Source organism: Dermacentor silvarum, chromosome 8 (genome assembly GCF_013339745.2).
Source record: "Dermacentor silvarum isolate Dsil-2018 chromosome 8, BIME_Dsil_1.4, whole genome shotgun sequence".
In the NCBI taxonomy this organism is placed as follows: Eukaryota; Metazoa; Arthropoda; class Arachnida; order Ixodida; family Ixodidae; genus Dermacentor; species Dermacentor silvarum.
The window spans coordinates 92,199,017-92,216,832 of NC_051161.1; the positions used below are offsets into that span (position 1 = coordinate 92,199,017).

At 46.4% G+C, this 17,816-nt stretch overlaps 1 protein-coding gene across 1 annotated transcript in view; it reads right to left on the reverse strand.

The window, feature by feature from the left end:
* Positions 1-17,816, reverse strand: part of LOC119462279 (thromboxane-A synthase-like) — an 89,589-nt gene that overhangs the window by 56,239 nt on the left and 15,534 nt on the right. Inside the window, exon 2 of the mRNA XM_049673235.1 lies at positions 7,258-7,335. Within this exon, the coding sequence (XP_049529192.1) occupies positions 7,258-7,334 (77 nt within the window). The 5' untranslated portion in view covers position 7,335. The remainder of the gene's footprint in view (positions 1-7,257; positions 7,336-17,816) is intronic.

The window sequence follows — 17,816 nt, forward strand, 5'->3', positions numbered from 1 at the left end:
GACTCTGGCAATTTAAAAGTGACAAAAGTATCCTGCACGTTGCGATTTACGAGCCCATATGTCTACTCAGAGAGGTCGTTTGCGTTCAACTGCCGTTGGGCACATGCGCCTTAACGCACATCATTCGCTTTCTCATAGCTTCTACCACACACTTTTTCTTTCTTTTTTTTGCCCTGTGGGCATGAAAATGTCAATGGGACCAGCGCGCGGACCATTCGAATGCAGGCACGTTTTTACGGACGTCGTAGTCGACGCGGAGGAAGCGCTTGTCGCGCGAATTTGTCTTTAGATAGCTTCTTACAATATCACCAAAACTGCCGCTGCGCCGCTGTTTTATGCATAGGAATGCCTCGATGGGATGGCTTCTTATTGGCATCGTCCTCAGAGAGCCAGGACACCCTGAAGGCACCGTTCCGCCTGTCACAATGGTTCATTCTTTACTGAAACTGCGCGTAAAAAACCTTTTTTTTATGTTGCACAGAGTCATTAGGACTTGTGCTTGGATATAAGAACTTACGAAATGAAACGCGACAGCGTGAAGGGTATAGCCACCCATACATGCAGCGCCACCCGTGGTAGCCCCTTGGAGCATGGTGTCGCATTGTGGTATAGCGCGAGAGTGAGAGGGTATACGGAGCAGGATTACTACCTCAGATCGCCGGCGAGCGGGTCTGCGTCTTACCAGAAATCCGACCCGCCGCGGTGGCTCAGTCAGCTAAGGCGTCGCGCTGCTGAGCACGAGATCGCGGGATCGAATCCCGGCCGCGGCGGCCGCATTTCGATGGAGGCGAAATGCAAAAACGCCCGTGTGCTTGCGTTGTAGTGCACGTTAAAGAACCCCAGGGGGGTCAAAATTACTCCGGAGCCCTCCACTACGGCGTGCCTCATAATCAGAACTGGTTTTGGCACGTAAAACCCCAGAAAGAAGAAGAAGAAACCAGAAATCCGACTGGTACGACTGTCGCGACTTCCCCACTATTTGTCCTACTGTCGCGCTTCATGCTGCGAGTACTGTATACTTATATGAAACGTAACTAGTTGGAGGAAAGGCGACAAGGTTTCCTGTGCTTCCTGTGCGGCCCTTTGTCGTCTGATTTTTCTGTTTTTCCTCACTTGTTTATGCACTGTACAGGTGAATAAACTATATTGAAGGATGTAGTGCTCGTAAATGAAAACTTTTTACGACGATATTATTTTAGGAAAGCTTTATCTGTGCAGCTATGACCGCGCTTTAGCCCTAGCCATGGTGTTAGAGATAAAGATCCGCACGCTCAGCTTCCAGCGTTCCCAAAGCGGCACAGTGCCCGTTAGGAAACTCACATAGACGGTGGCACCATAATTTCCTCTATGTAGTATTCCAAGAACTCTATGCTTGCCTTGCCCCTTATGTGCGTGCGTGTGTGTGCGTGCGTGCGTGCGTGCGTGCGCGTGTGTGTGTGTGTGTGTGTGTGTTTATGCATGTATGTAAGAATGAATGAATGAATGAATTCATGCTTGCTTGCTTGCGTGCTTGCTTGCAAGCATTCACGACGAACATTGGACCGCGGGGGGAAGGCGACGGGAAACTTGTATCGCAAATCATTAAGCTTTTACTGCACCCTTGCCAATAAAAAATCTTCCGGGACTTTCATTTCAAAGTGCCACGAATGGACAGTTTACGAAAAAGATTTACTACGCTACGCGATTTAGGACTGCATAGGAGATTTACGACAGGGTAAAAGCACTGGCTTGTGACATGATCCGTCTTGCGCGAGTGCTTGTGCCACGGCGGGCTTCATGACCAGAAGACATTTATTACAGTCGGTCGAAAGGTTACGCCAGAGCTGCAGCATAGCTACGGTGACGGGAAATACGCTACGCCAGTGCTTATACCTGAAAAACGCGATTGAAATAAACGCTATTCGTCTTGACTTATACCGGGAGATTCATTAGAATCTTCGATGTACTTTGTTATAGCACCGCCTTTTTTTTCACTTAAGTCGTAGCGGAATAAGGAAATCGGTGTGCGGCAGCATCAGTTCTCGTGTTCAGCTTGTGTAAACGAAGGCGAAGCATTAGAGTCGCACCAAATTACGACAGATTTACTAGCTAATCACCATATGCCATTATACGCTTTCATCTATAAACTTACGGTGCAAATTGCTATGACCAAATTTAAGTCGGCCATTGCTGATGACCCGACTGCTTAGAAGTAATACCAAAATAATAGCATCATGAAGTTTCAAGAGAGCCGTACTGAAAATGGGCCACAATATGCATTTGCATTCTGCGCAGTTTCGTCCATTAAGTGCACAAGGGATGTTCTTTTTTATTTTTTTTTTTGGGGGGGGGGTTGGGAACCAAGGGGGATTCTCAATACGCAGAAGTCTAGTTTAATGGCTGCAGGTCCTGGCGACGGATACATAAATGACATTACCAGTCTGGGCTCACACAGAATGGATATGTCTTGACCAGTGGCTCTTTCAATATCGCTCTTGAATGGCACGCAGTGATGTAAAACTTGAGTAATGAAGAGGGAGGTGAGTCTCTCTGGCTGATATCTTTGTATACATCCGTTTTAATGCACCCAGTTTCAGTAATTAGCTCTTTCATACACATAAAAATAAATCTTCAGACCCGACGCACATCTTGGAATCTATGTGAAGCGAAACCTTTGTGAAGCGGGTAATGAAAAGTAATTTTGCTCATTTCATTCCTGCGTCTTTGGCTTAAGAGGAAGCTTTAGCTCGGGCCCAACCCAGATGTTGCCTATTCAAATGCATGTAAAACGCAGAAATACGTTTCTCAGAACATTCTGAGATAACCCCTGGGCCGATTTTAATGAAATGTGTTGCATTTGAGAGAGAAAGTTAAATTCTCGTGACTGCTGGAATCGAAATTTTGATTTATGATTTGAATTTCTTAAATATAATTTTCAAAAATTGATAAGCTAAAAAAATAGAAGCATGAAGTTAACAAACTCGTAGCTCTGCACCTGAAACAGATATCCCAGTTCTGTAAACTGTATCCAATAGAGCATCCAAATCGGACAAATTTTTATGTCAATTTATATCTTACGTGAATTTGTTACATTGTTTACAAGGGTTTCGCAAATGTTCTACACAGAAATTAGTGGTCAATTTGAGAGCCATGTATAATAAATCAATTTTGTCCGTCTTGGACGTACTATTAGGTGTAGTTTACAGAATGCTGATATCATTTCTCATGGATGAGCTACAGAGCTGTAAACTTGATAGTTTCGTTTTCTTGAAATTTACGATCTTTGTCAATTTTTATTAAACAGTTGACGACCTAAATGACAAGTTCACCGCAAACGGTGAATTTCACTTCACTAGGTTTTCACTAGGTTTTCACAATTTCACTAGGTTTTCACTTTTTCTTTAAAATGCAGCAAACCTTATCAAATTTTGTGCACTGGTTGCAGATGATGATGATAAAACTTTTATTGAAAATAAGAAAGTAAACCTTGGGTTACGGGAAGATATGGTCAGGTCCCTAGTCCGGGACACCGTTGGCAAAAGCCGCTGCCCGTGCTCTTTCGATGAGGGCTCGTTGCTCCTCGAGGTCCGAGCTAGACAGGGCCGCCTCCCAGTCCTCCCACGTTGGCTGATTTATTATGGCAATACTGCTATTTTTCTGACAAGCCCATACCATATGGTATAAGTCTGCCTTTTGGCCACAAAATTTGCACTGCGCCGAAAAAGACTCGAGCTCTATGGCGTGAAGCCTAGATGTATTATTAAATGACATAGTTTGTAGCCGACGGAGGTGACACTCTTCCGATTTATTAAGACCTCTAGCGTACCCCGGCAGTGTCTGCCTCTCAAGGCGCAGATGCTGTAGTATCTCTGAGTATGTTGTTAACGGAGAGGGGGAGACAAAGTCAGCAAAGGAGGACGTAGAAGGATACCGGGGAAGAAAAGCTCGGGCTGAAGCATGTGCACGCTCGTTTCCCTCAACCCCCTCGGGACCTGGTACTCATATCAGCTGCTTAGGTGCAGCGCGAGTCTTAGCTTGACTAAAAATTTTGCATGCCAGCGGCGTGATCCTACGACGCATATAGTTTCTATAAGCCGCCTGCGAATCTGTAATAATGTATTCTGACGTGGAGTGTGTCGCGGCTAGGGCTATCGCCACTTCCTCCACAGCCAAGGTTTCCCCGTCACGAACTGAAAGCCCGTCTACAAGCTGCATTTGGTGCACCACTGAGATTGTCGATATCCCCTTTACAGGGCCCGCAGCGTTCACGAAGAAGGCTCCTTCTGTTCTGGAATAGCACTTGTTCATCATCTTGCTCCTTGCCACTCTTCTGGCCTGATGATGCTCCGGGTGCATGTTTTTAGGAAGAGGAAGCGTGAGGAATTTGTTCCGCCACTCCCGAGGAACATCTTGTTGTCCAGCCACTTGTTGTGGAAAGCAGATGTTCAAATCCTCCAAAACCTTGCGACCAGTCTTGGTTGTGGCTAATCACATTACCTGGCTTGTAAGATGGGCGCTAATCAATTCATCAGCCGTATTGTGTACTCCAAGTTGTAGCAGACGCTCCGTAGATGTTTTCATGGGCAGACCGAGCGCCTTTTTATAAGCCGTTCGAATGATAACGTCCATGTGGTTTAGATCGCTCTTCCTTATCCGAAGGTACGGGGCCACGTACACTGTTCGACAGAGGATAAACGCCTGCACTAGCCTAAGGGGGTTGTGCAAGAAAAGGACACTGGTTGCAGAGAAAAAACGATTTCTCGTTTCCCATGTATTTAAACAGGAGGCCCCGAACTAAAGCTGGGGCGCGCAGCATGTGCTCTCGCGCCCCCAGCTACGCAATGTGACAAGTCTTACATTGCCCAGTATTTGTTTTTTTCTTATTTATTATAAATGTAAAGCCCGCGTGTTGGCTAATGTTGGTATGCTGGTATGTGCCACATTATGTAAATCGTCAACATCATAAACCCGCAGCGAAAGAGTTAGTTATCGTTGACGCGATATGTACCACCCGCTTCATGGCCGATCCCCCGTTGTGGGCATGTGTGTATGGAAATCATCATCACTATAAACACGAGGCGATAATCTCAAAGAGTTAGTTGGTGCTGGCACGATAAAAGTATGCGTGCGGTTGTGGCCTAATGGTTAGAGCATTTGGCGACTGTATATGCTGGGGGACTGAATCTCAATACCACCATCGCGCACTTAAGGCTTTTATTTACACAAATACCCATTTACCCAAGTTGGTCCGAACGTTCGTTTTGAACCCGATTCCCTCAGCAGAGCATCCCCATGATGTATCCATTCGGCCATGGACTACCCAGTGACCCAAGTAATATAGTATGTTGTATAATGGAGTGACGCGCACGCATTAAAGATGCACTAATGTGCCGAACAAAACTGAACGTTTTCTGGAATAGCAGGAGACTGCCCCGTTCCGAAAGGAACAGGGGATGGCTGCCCGCCGACAACTCTGGCAATGGTTACTCGGAGCTGCAGGGGAGTATTATTTGTTTGCGTATAATAATAAAAAAACTTCGTAGCAGTATAACGTTGTAGGGCCCTTTTGGCTACGCATACGACATCGCTCTGCCAACTCATATTCGCTGAGGATGGGTTTTAGCGGCATACTATCCACAGCAAGGTAAGCAAGGGGGAGCGGACTAATCGGAGACGCCGGCAACAGCCTCCCTCCTCCCCCGGATATCTTCTCTCACTCCGCTAGCTCGCTCCACCGAAGCCCTCTTTCCATGTCTGCTGGCTCTTCGCCTGTTGTCAGCCAACAGTCAAGGTGAGCAATGCTGTTCGCTTTGCAAGCAAACAAAGGTGCCCTCCCATAAACGAGGAGAGCGTTTGATTGGGCTGTCAAACAACACTGTGGGTCACCGCCCAATGCCTGTGTCGGCGGTTCCGTTAGTTTGCAGTCAGGAGTTTGGAATAAAAACAGATAGGTATACAGTCAAACTTCCATATAATGAACTTCGATTTAACGAAATTCGCGATGTAACGAACTATTTTTATTTCCCCCTCTGAGTTGTATTGAATTAACGAAACCTCAATATAACGAAATTCTCGATATAACGAAGTTTTCTGCTGCAAGTACAACTTCGTTATATCAAGGTTTGACTGTAGTTATACGTTTAGATATAACGTATAACGTGTAGATATAACGAACCTCGATTTAACGAAATTCGCGATGTAACGAACTATTTTTATTTCCCCATCTGAGTTCTATTGAATTAACGAAACCTCAATGTAACGAAAATCTCGATATAACGAAGTTTTTCGCTGCAAGTACAACTTTGTTATATCGAGGTTTGACTGTAGTTCTACGTTGTAGGGCCCCTGATTATGAGGCACGCCGTAGTGGGGACTCCGGATTAATTTAGACCACCCGGGGTTCTTTAATGTGCACCTAAATCTTAATGCACGAGTGTTTATGCATTTAGCCCCCCATGGAAATGCGGAGGCTGCAGCTGTGATCGGACCCGCGCCCTAGAGCTGAGCAGCGCAACGCCGTAACCACTGGGCAATCGCGGCGGGTCCAATGCGAGGTTCAATTTTCTGTGCGATACGATAAGAACTGAATGCTATATTTATTTTCCTTTTTCGTATGCCCACTTTATTGTAATATTGTTATCCACTATTCGTTTCATATCCGTGTTTCAGTTAGCATTTATTTAAAACGTTCCAATCATTATTCCTCTTTTTACCGATTTTCCTCAAATTTTATCATATTTGTGAACCCTCGTACCGTCAGTTCAAGACCGATACCCCAGAGTGGGTAGCGCCATTTCACTAAAAACAAACAAACAAACGCATACGGATAACGGGGGATGGGGGCTTCGCTGGCGTGTACTCGACGCAAGCGGATGGAGTAGGAGGTCGGGTCGACCTCGACCGAATAGGCCATGCATACATAAATTGCGTCGAGAGAGTCGAGCGAGCCGACTATTCCATCGTAGTTAGTTTGACCCAGTCGACATTCCCTCTGCCCGAACCATTAGCGCTTACGCGCGAACCCAACGATTGGGTTTTACCCGACAAGACGGTTCGACCCGACTTTACCGGGCACGCAAAAATACACGCCTAAATACTTGATACCCGAACAAGTAATGTAGCGAGGCCGTCGTGGTGAGTATTCCGTCCCGCGACCGCGTGCGGCGCACGATAACGTTTCAGCCAATGAGAAACCGTGACAGGTACTAGCACAATCGTGATTAAAATTGATCAGAATAACGGCATACGTTGCGGCTTTAAAACCGTCGAACTACTCACATGAGCCAGTGCACGAAAAGTAGAATCACTGTGGTGATGATGAGCTCCGTCATGACGTGAATGCTTAGCGTCTCCATTCTGCCGACATAAAACACAGAAAAGCAATGACAAATGGAGAAAACGTCAAAAGCGCTGAAGAGCACCGCTGAATCACTTAAGTGTGGTAACATAAGAAGCCAACAAACAATGACACCAAGGACAACACAGAGGAAATTAACTGTACTTACCAATTGAATTAAAGAAGCAATGAAATAATGGAAATGAAAATCGATGAAAAAACAACTGGCCGCAGGTGGGGAACGATCCCACGTCTTCGCATTACGCGTGCGATGCTCTTACCATTGAGCTACCACGGCGCCGTTTTTCCATCCACTTTCTGGGGTATTTATCTCTTACAACTAGAACTAAGCCTGGGAGTGTTAGCCAGTGCCACCACTCACAAACCTAGGCGGCGGATGTGGACGATACTTTCGGCCACAGGCGTCACGAGTACGTGACCTTTTTGGGTGAATGCAATTGGTCAATAAACTCACATATGCTACCTGAAGGCATCAATGTGGCCGGATTCAAGCCCTCGTTACGTAATGAATCAGAATAAAGAGAACTGATGAGCCCGATTTTTATTAATCATATCATAAGAAGCCAACAAACAATGACACCAAGGACAAGACAATAAATTTCAACAAGGAAATTACATGTAATTACTAATTCAATGACACCAAGGACAACCCAGGGAAATTACTTGTAATTACTAATTGAATTGAAGAAACGATAACTTAATGGAAAACAAAATCCATTTTCATTGTTTGTTGGCTTCTTATGATATGAGTAATAAAAATCGGGCTCCTCGGTTCCCTTTCTTAAGAGTGGTAAAGTATTTCATAGCTATATTGGTATTCTCCTGGCAAAAAGAAAGGGTGGCTACTAATATGTATACGAAGACGAAACTTTCTTAAATTTCGCGCCGGAAACGCTGCATCGGAACGTCAGTGTGACATGACGTAAAAGGGCAAAAGAACCCATTGCGGGAAGACAGAATAGGAGAAACAGGACTTAGACCTGAGATGCCCCAAGTCGTTATCCTGATTGATGGATTTCAAAGCAATCTCTTCTATTGAGGCCGGCTTGGCGCAGTATAAGCTCTCGAAACTTGCTAGGCTGTATCCGTAGTGGCTTTAGAATACTGTCTTTTGTTGTAAACAAGTAAAAGGGCCCGAACAGACATTAAATTTTGTGACATCACGTCGAGGAGTTGCGGCCACTTCAGGAGTGTCGTTGAAACGCATCTTTCATTTTTTTTTTTTGTTAAGCGAAGCTTTATAGGCTCACAAGTGTCGCCGGTGGATGGTGGTGATGGCGGTGCTGGTGTCACGCTGAAAAGTGGGCCGATCCTGGCGATAGTGCAGAAACCGTCCAAGCTCAATGGCACATACCAGGGACAAAAAAGAGAGAAAGAGAGAGAGAGAGAAAGACAGAGAGAAAGAAGAGAGAGATAATAAAAATCACCACGAAAGTCACATACACACACGACAAGCTTCGCTTACCTCCATTTTCTCGACAGGGGAAGGACTGGGGATTTTTTATGTGCCTTTTATGGTTTGCAAGACTTCCTCTCGTAGTAAGAACAGCGCTTTGTTATTTTTGATGCCCAAATTACTGAGTGTGTAAGATTGGGCTTGTTGGTAAAACATGCGTTAAAGTTTGATTAACCGCGCAAGGACATCAGAGGGGACAGAAGAGAGAACACAGCGCTCTGTTCTCTCTTCTGTCCCCTCTGATGTCTTTGTGCTGTTAATCGAACTTAAAAGCATCATTCGCTAATTCAGATTAAACTTTACCGCTCTTTGTTTGTGTCGCTTTTAATACTGCCCCAAGTTGAGACAAGTGTTCGAGTTAAAGCACCACCTAGATGCGGTTTCGTAGTATGAAGGCAATACGAAACGGTGTCAGTCTTCTGAGATCTCGTGAGAAAAAAATCGCTTACAATGGTGCCACACGCCAAAGTTTCTCGACAACTACTTCACACAATGCGGACACAATTAACACAACGTGGCCTTTTGTCCCATGTCTCGCTTTGCCTCGGTACCGATGAAGGATTACACAGTTGCGCTGACATTGTCGGACAAGAAAAAAAGAACTGACAATCTTAATGTGAGCCTATAGAAGCAAACGTAGTGATTAACGCCAAGAGTGCTTTGAAGGGTGACCCTTGGCCTTCATATATATTCACTCCTGAGCTTACCGTCGAGCGTTCTTCAGTATTCAAAGTTTCCAAAGATTCCGCTGATGGGTTTGAAGGTATTCGAATGGACCTGGAAGGGCTTCAACTACGTTGTACCAGACGCACCAATCAGCAGCTGGACAAAATTGTGTTTGAGGAATGGCGACCCAAGGCACGACACGACGTAAGCTGGACGTGCACTGCAAACAACCCTAAGTTTGTCTGCCTGCCAATGCGCGGACCACGATATGTACACCTGCGTCAATGCTGCCAAGATGTCAAAGGAAAAAAAAACACAAAAAACAGCGACACACGAATTGCGAATAACTGATTATGTGTGAAAGTAAACAAAACAAAAAACGATCAAGAAGATTTGTTTTATGGATCCTACGAACCTTTCCATCCTGCCACGTGATGCTTAAACTACCTAGAGTGTACATATATTGGATTTCATGTGACCTAGGTTGCTAGTTCCGGGAACGTTCAGGGTTAAATTTCTGTCATAAACGGCGTATTGCTTTTCTTTGTTTTTGCTATTTGTTGGCCGCGCTTTACTCTGTCATGTGCGAAAGAGATGAGGGCAAAGGCTTAGGGTATAACGTGTGCGGAAATGATTTACAAAAAAAAAAAAAAAAACAGCCGCAGCACGTCGCGCTCCTGATACAGCCTCAAGAGGAACGATAGAGTTTATTGTAAATGTTCAGACTGCAGTTTGCAAAATGCTCGATGTCGCCCCACGAGCGCAGCAGTGTACAACAAAAAAGTTAGTGCAACAAAATATATTATGTGCAGATATCACAACGACGGCATTATTGGCATTGCTGTCTTTTATGCTGGCACCCTTGAGATCGCTAACAGCACGCAACGCACGGCAGTGTTTCAGTGATTACGCTGTTTATTCTGCTGCGAACCAGGTCACAGATTTGATTCCTAGCGGCTCTCTCTGCATTGCAGAAAAAAATTAACGCTCGTCTTCTTGGATTCATGTCTATACATAAGCGCACCTTAGGTGGTCAAATTTAACCTGGTAATAAAATTGCCGAGGTCCTCAGCCTGTCGGGCTGCCAACTGCACATTGCCGCAGGAACTTAAGTTGAAATACTGATGCCGGGCAAATTTTTGTTTTTGTTCGCCCCATGGCGACGATGAAGGTCATGATGAGCACGTGGCCAAACGACTAAAGTTGCGGCAGGCTTGTTGCGAGTCGGTAACGACATGAACTTCCCCGCCCATCCTGTCTTGTTGCTTTATTACTAGCATCGCGGCTATGGTCTCAGCCGCAGCTGGGGGTCTCTGCCCTGACGGTGGTGGCGTGTGTCAAGGAGTTGTCTCTCTCATTCACGGCGGCTACCGCGAAGAGGCCCCCTGTAGAGTACGCCGCCTCGTCCACGTACGTTACGTACGGGTCCCCCTTGAATTGTCGGCGCTTTCTGTCGACGCGAGCCTTGCGTCGCCCTTCGTGGAGTTTATGACTCTGTGCTTCGGGATGGGTCTCGCCTTGATCTTGCTTTTGACCTCGGGCGGGAGTGATCGTTGACCATCGAGGGCACGGAGCACAGAAGCCGTTCCTGTCCGGTGGAGGATGGCTCTGCCCGCCGCCGTGTTCTGTAGTCTGGCTTTTAGCGAAGCCATAACCGCGTCCGACAGCGGCCGTGGTACGGCAAAGGTTGGCACGTTCTTTATAAACACGTTACCAACGCCGCGCGCGTTCGGTGCGAACGCGGGCAAAACGCCGCCGCCGTCGACAACAGTTGTGCGCGTTGTTCGTGTGACCGCACGCAACCGCTAAGCATATTCTAGGCACTGTACAACCGCTGTCAAAACGCAGGCTACGTGATGGCCGGCAGGGCTATGGGATGCAGAGGCGGCAGAGCTGCGCGCATGCGCCGCAGTGGAGAGCGGGCACGCACACGTACAGTTTAGGGTGACCTCGATGCCCTCCTCGCCCACCGCTCCCCTTCATCTGGGAAGAGGAGCGGTGGGCCGTGCATTCGCTCCCCGTGAGAGCGCGCGTCCCTCGCCCTCGCCCGCTTTCACTCGCACATAAGTCGCGTTTGCTCTCCGCCGTGAAGATAGCGCCAACCTTTCCCTTTCCCTCAAGAACCACTTACCACCCGCCTCCCCGTGAAAGCGCGCGTCCCTCGCCCTCGCGCAGTTTCACTTGCACATACAACATACGGCCAATGGGAGTTTTTTGGATGGTAAGTGGTTCTTGAGGGAAAGGGAAAGGTTGGCGCTATCTTCTGCAGCCCTTGAGGGAGCACGGCTCAGCGCCATGCGAAGCAGCTTATGGTCGGGGCTATGTCACTCCCTCCCTCCCTTCCTCAGCCGTGCGGCGTCCACACCACTACTGCGCACGCGATTCCTCCTCCCCCTGCTCTCCTCTCCTTGTCTCATCTCCTCTCCTCTCGGCATTCCTCCTCTCCTCTCCGACGCTCCTTTCCTCTCCGGATTGCGCAACGAATGGCAACAGCTGTGGCTAAGCGCGCGATAATGCGAAGCAGCTTAGGTTAGAGACGCGACGGTAGGCGCCCCAGAGGCACCGGCAACAGTCACCAACGCCGCGCGCGTTCGGTGCGAACGCGGGCAAAACGCCGACCGCGTCAACAACAGTTTTACGCGTTGCTGGTGCTGCTGCATGTCCAAGTTTATACAGCTGATAAAACTACCTTGAGTCAACCCCATGGCTGCTTCGCATACTACTCAGGGTTCCCCCCCCCCCCCCCCCCCGGGAAGATGGTATAATTTTTTTCTATTGCCTGACGCGACCATCGAAGAGTGAGCCCTTAACAGCTTCGCTGTACAAACGGCAAAATATGAAATTGTCAAACTCGAGACATCAGATAGAATTAGCAGAACTGTCGAAACTGATCAATAAGAAGAAAGGGATATTCGAAATTATAACGTGGGAAAGATTGAGCGAGCAGTAAAATATGGACGCAGCATCAAATCAGTGAGAAGAAAGCTTAGCACAGGAAGGGGCAAAATGTAAGCGCTAAAAGATAAGCAGTGTAATATCATCAGCAATTTCGATAACATAGTAAAAGCAGCGGAAGAATTTTATACGGGCCTGTTCAGTGCCCGTAGTAGCTAAGCTACTTTCATTCGAAGTAGTGATGAACAGGATACAGAGGCTCCTTCTATAACTAGCGATGAGGTTAGAAGGGCCTTGAAAGGCATGACCCGGGGAAAAGCTGCTGGAGAAGGTGGAATAACAGTCTATTTATTCAAATATGGTGGAGATATCATGCTTGAAAAGCTTGCGGCCATTTATACGCAATGCCTCCCGACTTCAAGTCTACCAGAGAGCTGGAAGAACGCCAACATTATACTAATCCATAAGAAGGGAGACGTTAAAGAGTTGAAGAATTATAGATCCATTAGCTTGCTTTCAGGATTGTATAAAATATTCACGAAGATAATTTCCATTAGAATCAGCGCAACACTTGACTTCAGCCAACCAAGAAAACAGGCTGGCTTCAGGAAGGGATGTTCTACGATGGATCATATCGATGTCATAAATCAGGTAATGGAAAAATCTGCGGAGTGCAATCAACCTCTCTATATGGCTTTCATAGATTATGAAAAAGCATTTGATTTGGTAGAGATACCAGCATTCATAGAGGCATTGCGTAATCAAGGAGCACAGCAGGCATACGTGAATATCTTGGAAAATATCTACAAGGATTGCACAGCAACTTTGGTTCTCCACAAGAAAAGTAGAAACATACCTATCAAGAAATGGGTCAGGCAAGGAGACACAATCTCTCAAATGCTATTCACTACATGCTTAGAAAAAGTATTCAAGCTCTTAGACTGGGACGGCTTAGGAATGAAGATCAACGGCGAATATCTCAACAACCTTTGGTTTGCAGATGACATTGTCCTATTCAGCAACAATGGGGACGAATTACACCAAATGATTGAGGACCTTAACCGAGAAAGTGTAAGAGTGGGGTTGAAGATTAATATGCACAAGACAAACCTAATGTTCAATAGCCTGGCAAGGGAACAAGAATTCATGATCACCAGTCAGCCTCTAGAGTCTGTAAAGGAGTACGTTTATCTAGGTCAATTACTCACAGGGGACGCTGATAATGAGAAAGAAATTTACAGAAGAATAAAATTAGGCTGGATTGCATACGCCAGGCAATACCAAATCCTGACTGGATCTTACCACTTTCGTTGAAAAGAAAAGTGTACAATCATTGCATTCTACCGGTGCTAGCAGACGGGGCAGAAACTTGGAGGTTAACAAAGAAGCTCGAGAACAAGTTAAGGACCGCACAAAGAGCGATGGAACGAAAAATATTAGGCCTAACGTTAAGAGACAGGAATAGAGCGGCGTGGATCAGAGAGCAAACATTGTAGTTGACATTAAGCGGAAGAAATAGAGCTTGACAGGCCATGTAATGCGTAGGATGCATAACCGGTGGACCATTAGAGTTACAGAATGGATACCAAGGGAAGGCAAGCGCAGTCGAGGACGGCAGAAATCTAGGTGGGGTGATGAAGTTAGAAAATTTGCAGGCGCAAGTTGGAATCAGCTAGCGCAAGACAGGGGTAATTAGAGATCACAGGGACAGGCCTTCGTCCTGCAGTGGTCATAAATAGGTTCATGATGATGATGATGAACCTTGCACACGGCCGCGCAACGCTTCTCGGACTTAGGGCCGTCCCGGTGCGTTGCATAGCGCAGTTACAACACCGACAGCGCCTTGCAATGGCGACACCGCGTTCCACCGCTTTGCAATGCCGACAACGCGTTCCAGCAAACCCGCTCCTTAATCGCGTCTCTCTCTCTCTCACTCTCATAGCACGCAAAACCTTTTCTTCACCTCGCAGAGCACGACCGTGCCAACGTGCCAGCTGTGGACGAAGACGACGACGCCCGAACGCAATCATATGGTTAGCATAAATGCATGTTCTGCAAGCGTGGCTGTATAACCTAGTGGTTACGATACCCGCCTTGGGACCGTTGGCACTCGGGTTCCAATCCTGCCTCGGCAACAAAGTTTCTTGATAGTTTCTTGACATGAACCACAAACCACGGATGGCTGAAACAACTTCGCTGTTAAAACCCTTGAGTGCGTCATGCCTGAAAAACTCAGCCGATAACTTGACCTGCAGAAGCCATCACATGCTGCCTTGCCCTCGCATGCTCGCCTTTCGCCCTGGCATACGCAACAGATCCCGGTACCTCCAAATAACGGCTCGTAGGCCGCGTATCCGTTCGGCGGCGCGGGCAGAGTGAGATCGGTCGGCTAAGCGACACAGGCCGCAACGTGAACTGTTGCGTCAACTGTCAGCGTCAGCACGGTGACGACGACCGCTCGAATGCGACTGCTGTGGCAGTAAAGGCAGGTTCTCCCTTGGTTTCGATATTTTTAAAGACGATAGTCTTTCTTGGGGAACTTAAACGCTGAAAATTTGGTCTGTCTGTTTGTCTGTCTGTCACCTGATTCAGCCACCCGGCCAAAGTTGGACCACTTGCTTACCGCCCACACTACTTAAACTGGTACGGCTGTTCATACTTGCGAACATTATCGATCACAAAGTAAATATTACGCATATCTGAGGCGCAACATCACTAGGTAAGTATTAGGAGGTGTGTTCCTTTAATATAAAATACATAGATACGTAACTCTAAAGACCCTAGTTTCTTAAGCTGCGCTGAAAATGCCATGCTATGCGCGCCGACGAACGACGTTCCCCGACTGCGCGCCGACGAGCGCCCTCTGCCATGTAGGAAGGAAACCCTCTGCACAAGCTCATGTTTCCCGATGTATTGCCAGATGGCGTCCATGTCTCACGCAGCGCCTCCTCAATTTTATCAATGTCAGCCAGATGCGGCCGATTCAACATAAAGGAAGCGCTGTCTGAGGCAGGGCAAAACATAAATGGCTGCTTGATGAAATAATGCGGTAAAATGAAATCTGTTCAAACAAACCTCCATTGCATTTATCATGCCAGGACGGAAATGGTACGAGAACAGCATCACGGGTGGCCGCGGATCAGACCAGCACTCATGTAGTACGGCCGGCAGAAGACTATCGTCTTTCGACGACATTTGCAGCGAAGCACGCAGATACGCGGCAATTTTTTATTTATATATCCATACCTCAAGAGTCCCAGGGGAATTGCATTAGGGGTCTGCCAAGAAAGGAACGGCTCTCAGTTAACATGTTAAGTGATTAATCTTTATCGATGGTTTAAACTGGGTGCAATTTGTTAACATGGCGATGTGGGCGGGAAGGTCGTTCTAATATCCTCCTTAGACCCTTTGCACAATGGCTTTTCGAAATTCGTTCGGAACTGATTACGCAACATATTCATTCTCGGTATGAAGTACGGTTCATGTGTAACTCATATAATTGTCATCCGCTTTCGAGAAATTTGACACTAAATTGATCTAGACCTCTGTGCCGTCCCAGGTGGTCCAAACAACCTTGAGGTTGGTTTCGAAATCCCTGATATTGCATGAACATACCGGACCCAGCAGCAACATGGCAATGTACTACACGTAGGTCCATCCTCATCTCTTCATTTAGGCAATGACATGCAGTTTTACCATAGCAAACATGAGGAGATGATGGAGGTAGTGATTTTTTTAACGTACATGGAGACACAGGTTTCGGCATGTAACCACTGTATTTAAATTTTAAAAAATTGTTTTCCACGTTCATAACGTAACAGTAGATAATAAAAACCACCTTGAAGAGCGATTATGTACCATAGCTATATTCGTCGTCTCAGGAGGGCATTGTGCCTTATGTCGCATGTGCCGTATTGCCAACATTAAGGAATTATCTTCTTATCAATCGGTTCTACTAACCTACCTTAATGAGAAAACCTGGTACACCAGCTGATCCTTTCTAAACAACCATGTTATTCTGCTTGCACGCCTTACTACCTTTGAACACTGTCATCCATTTGTCGCCCTATGGTCTCGCAAGATTTCAGTTGCTTCGATCACGGGTTCTCCTAGGCACCTTGTAAAATCTCGTGGTGGAACGCTTACTAGACGGCACTTTACACCTTTTTTTTTGTGTATAGCCAAACCTCCCACGAGGACTATTGCGGGGCCTTTTGCGGCTGACCTTGAAAACAATACTTGGCGGACACAGTCAAAGAATGGTTTAACTATAAGAAACAGTTATTGAAAATCAACCAGGTTTCGTATCGACGCAAGAAAGAAGACACTAGGTATGAATAACTGTGCTCTTGAAATGCGTGTGAAAAGGCAGAATGCTTTAATACCTTATATGTATAAATTTGGAGCCTCTTCGAGGATTAGGTGAGTTCTATCTACGAAGACAAAGGCACCCAAAGTTCACCTCATCAAATGTGTAACTTCCGGCTGTCGACTGTTTCACGAGTGAGTTCGCGCATGCATTCGGGCCTGAGCACTTCCAGGATGTGCAACATGCATTTCAGTCAATTTTGAAAGGGTGACATTGATAGTAAAAATGGACGTTGAGTGCACTGGGCTTCCGGTATAAAAAATAAAGAGAAGCATGAAGAATGTTGAGCTATATATTTCGAGAAGCAATGGTCCACGGAACAAAGCTATCATAGATATGTATAAATACGAGATTTCCCGTTTTATGTCTTCCTGTCTACATCGGTGTACCTGGAGCAGTGAGTAATAAACAACGCCGACTCGTCTTGTCCATACGGTTATAAAAGAGACTATAGGGTTAATGCTAACCGCCGTTGACCTCGCCTTTAAAGCGAAGCATGCTTCGTATCTTAGCAGGGACATTGTGGTAGTTGTAGATGTCTGTCTTGCGTCATGTTGGACCTCATCAATCCAGGAAACAAATAATGCAGATTCATCGTAAATGTTGGAATTCGTGGGAATCGAAGCTTTCGGTCCATATGGGGTTACAGCCCAATATATATGTCCCATATGGGGCATGTATATATATATAATGGAGCCCCTAGTTTTGTTCACATTTTCCTTCTACTGCTCGCTCTAGGCTGCGTGTTTTGGCGATGCAGTTCAACTGCAGAAAGCTTCATCGCAAGATCCTGCATTCATATGCAGGCTCTTCACTATATGAGCGTGCATTCTTATGGTGTGCAGAATCTCGCCCATCTTCAACGCTTGATAACTTGCTAGAGAGTATGAGAACTTGCGTTACAGAGCACCATCGTAAACGCTGTACGGTGATATGAAAGTTATGGGGCAAGACGATATGCGGCGCAAAGCACCGCCTATTGGAGTTTCCGCTCGTCGTGGACCACTGTAGTAATTTTCTGGGCGTTTAATAGATCGTACTTGTGCCGATAGATTCCTTTCATGTCTTCACTTTTCTACGAATTGTTTTTTATC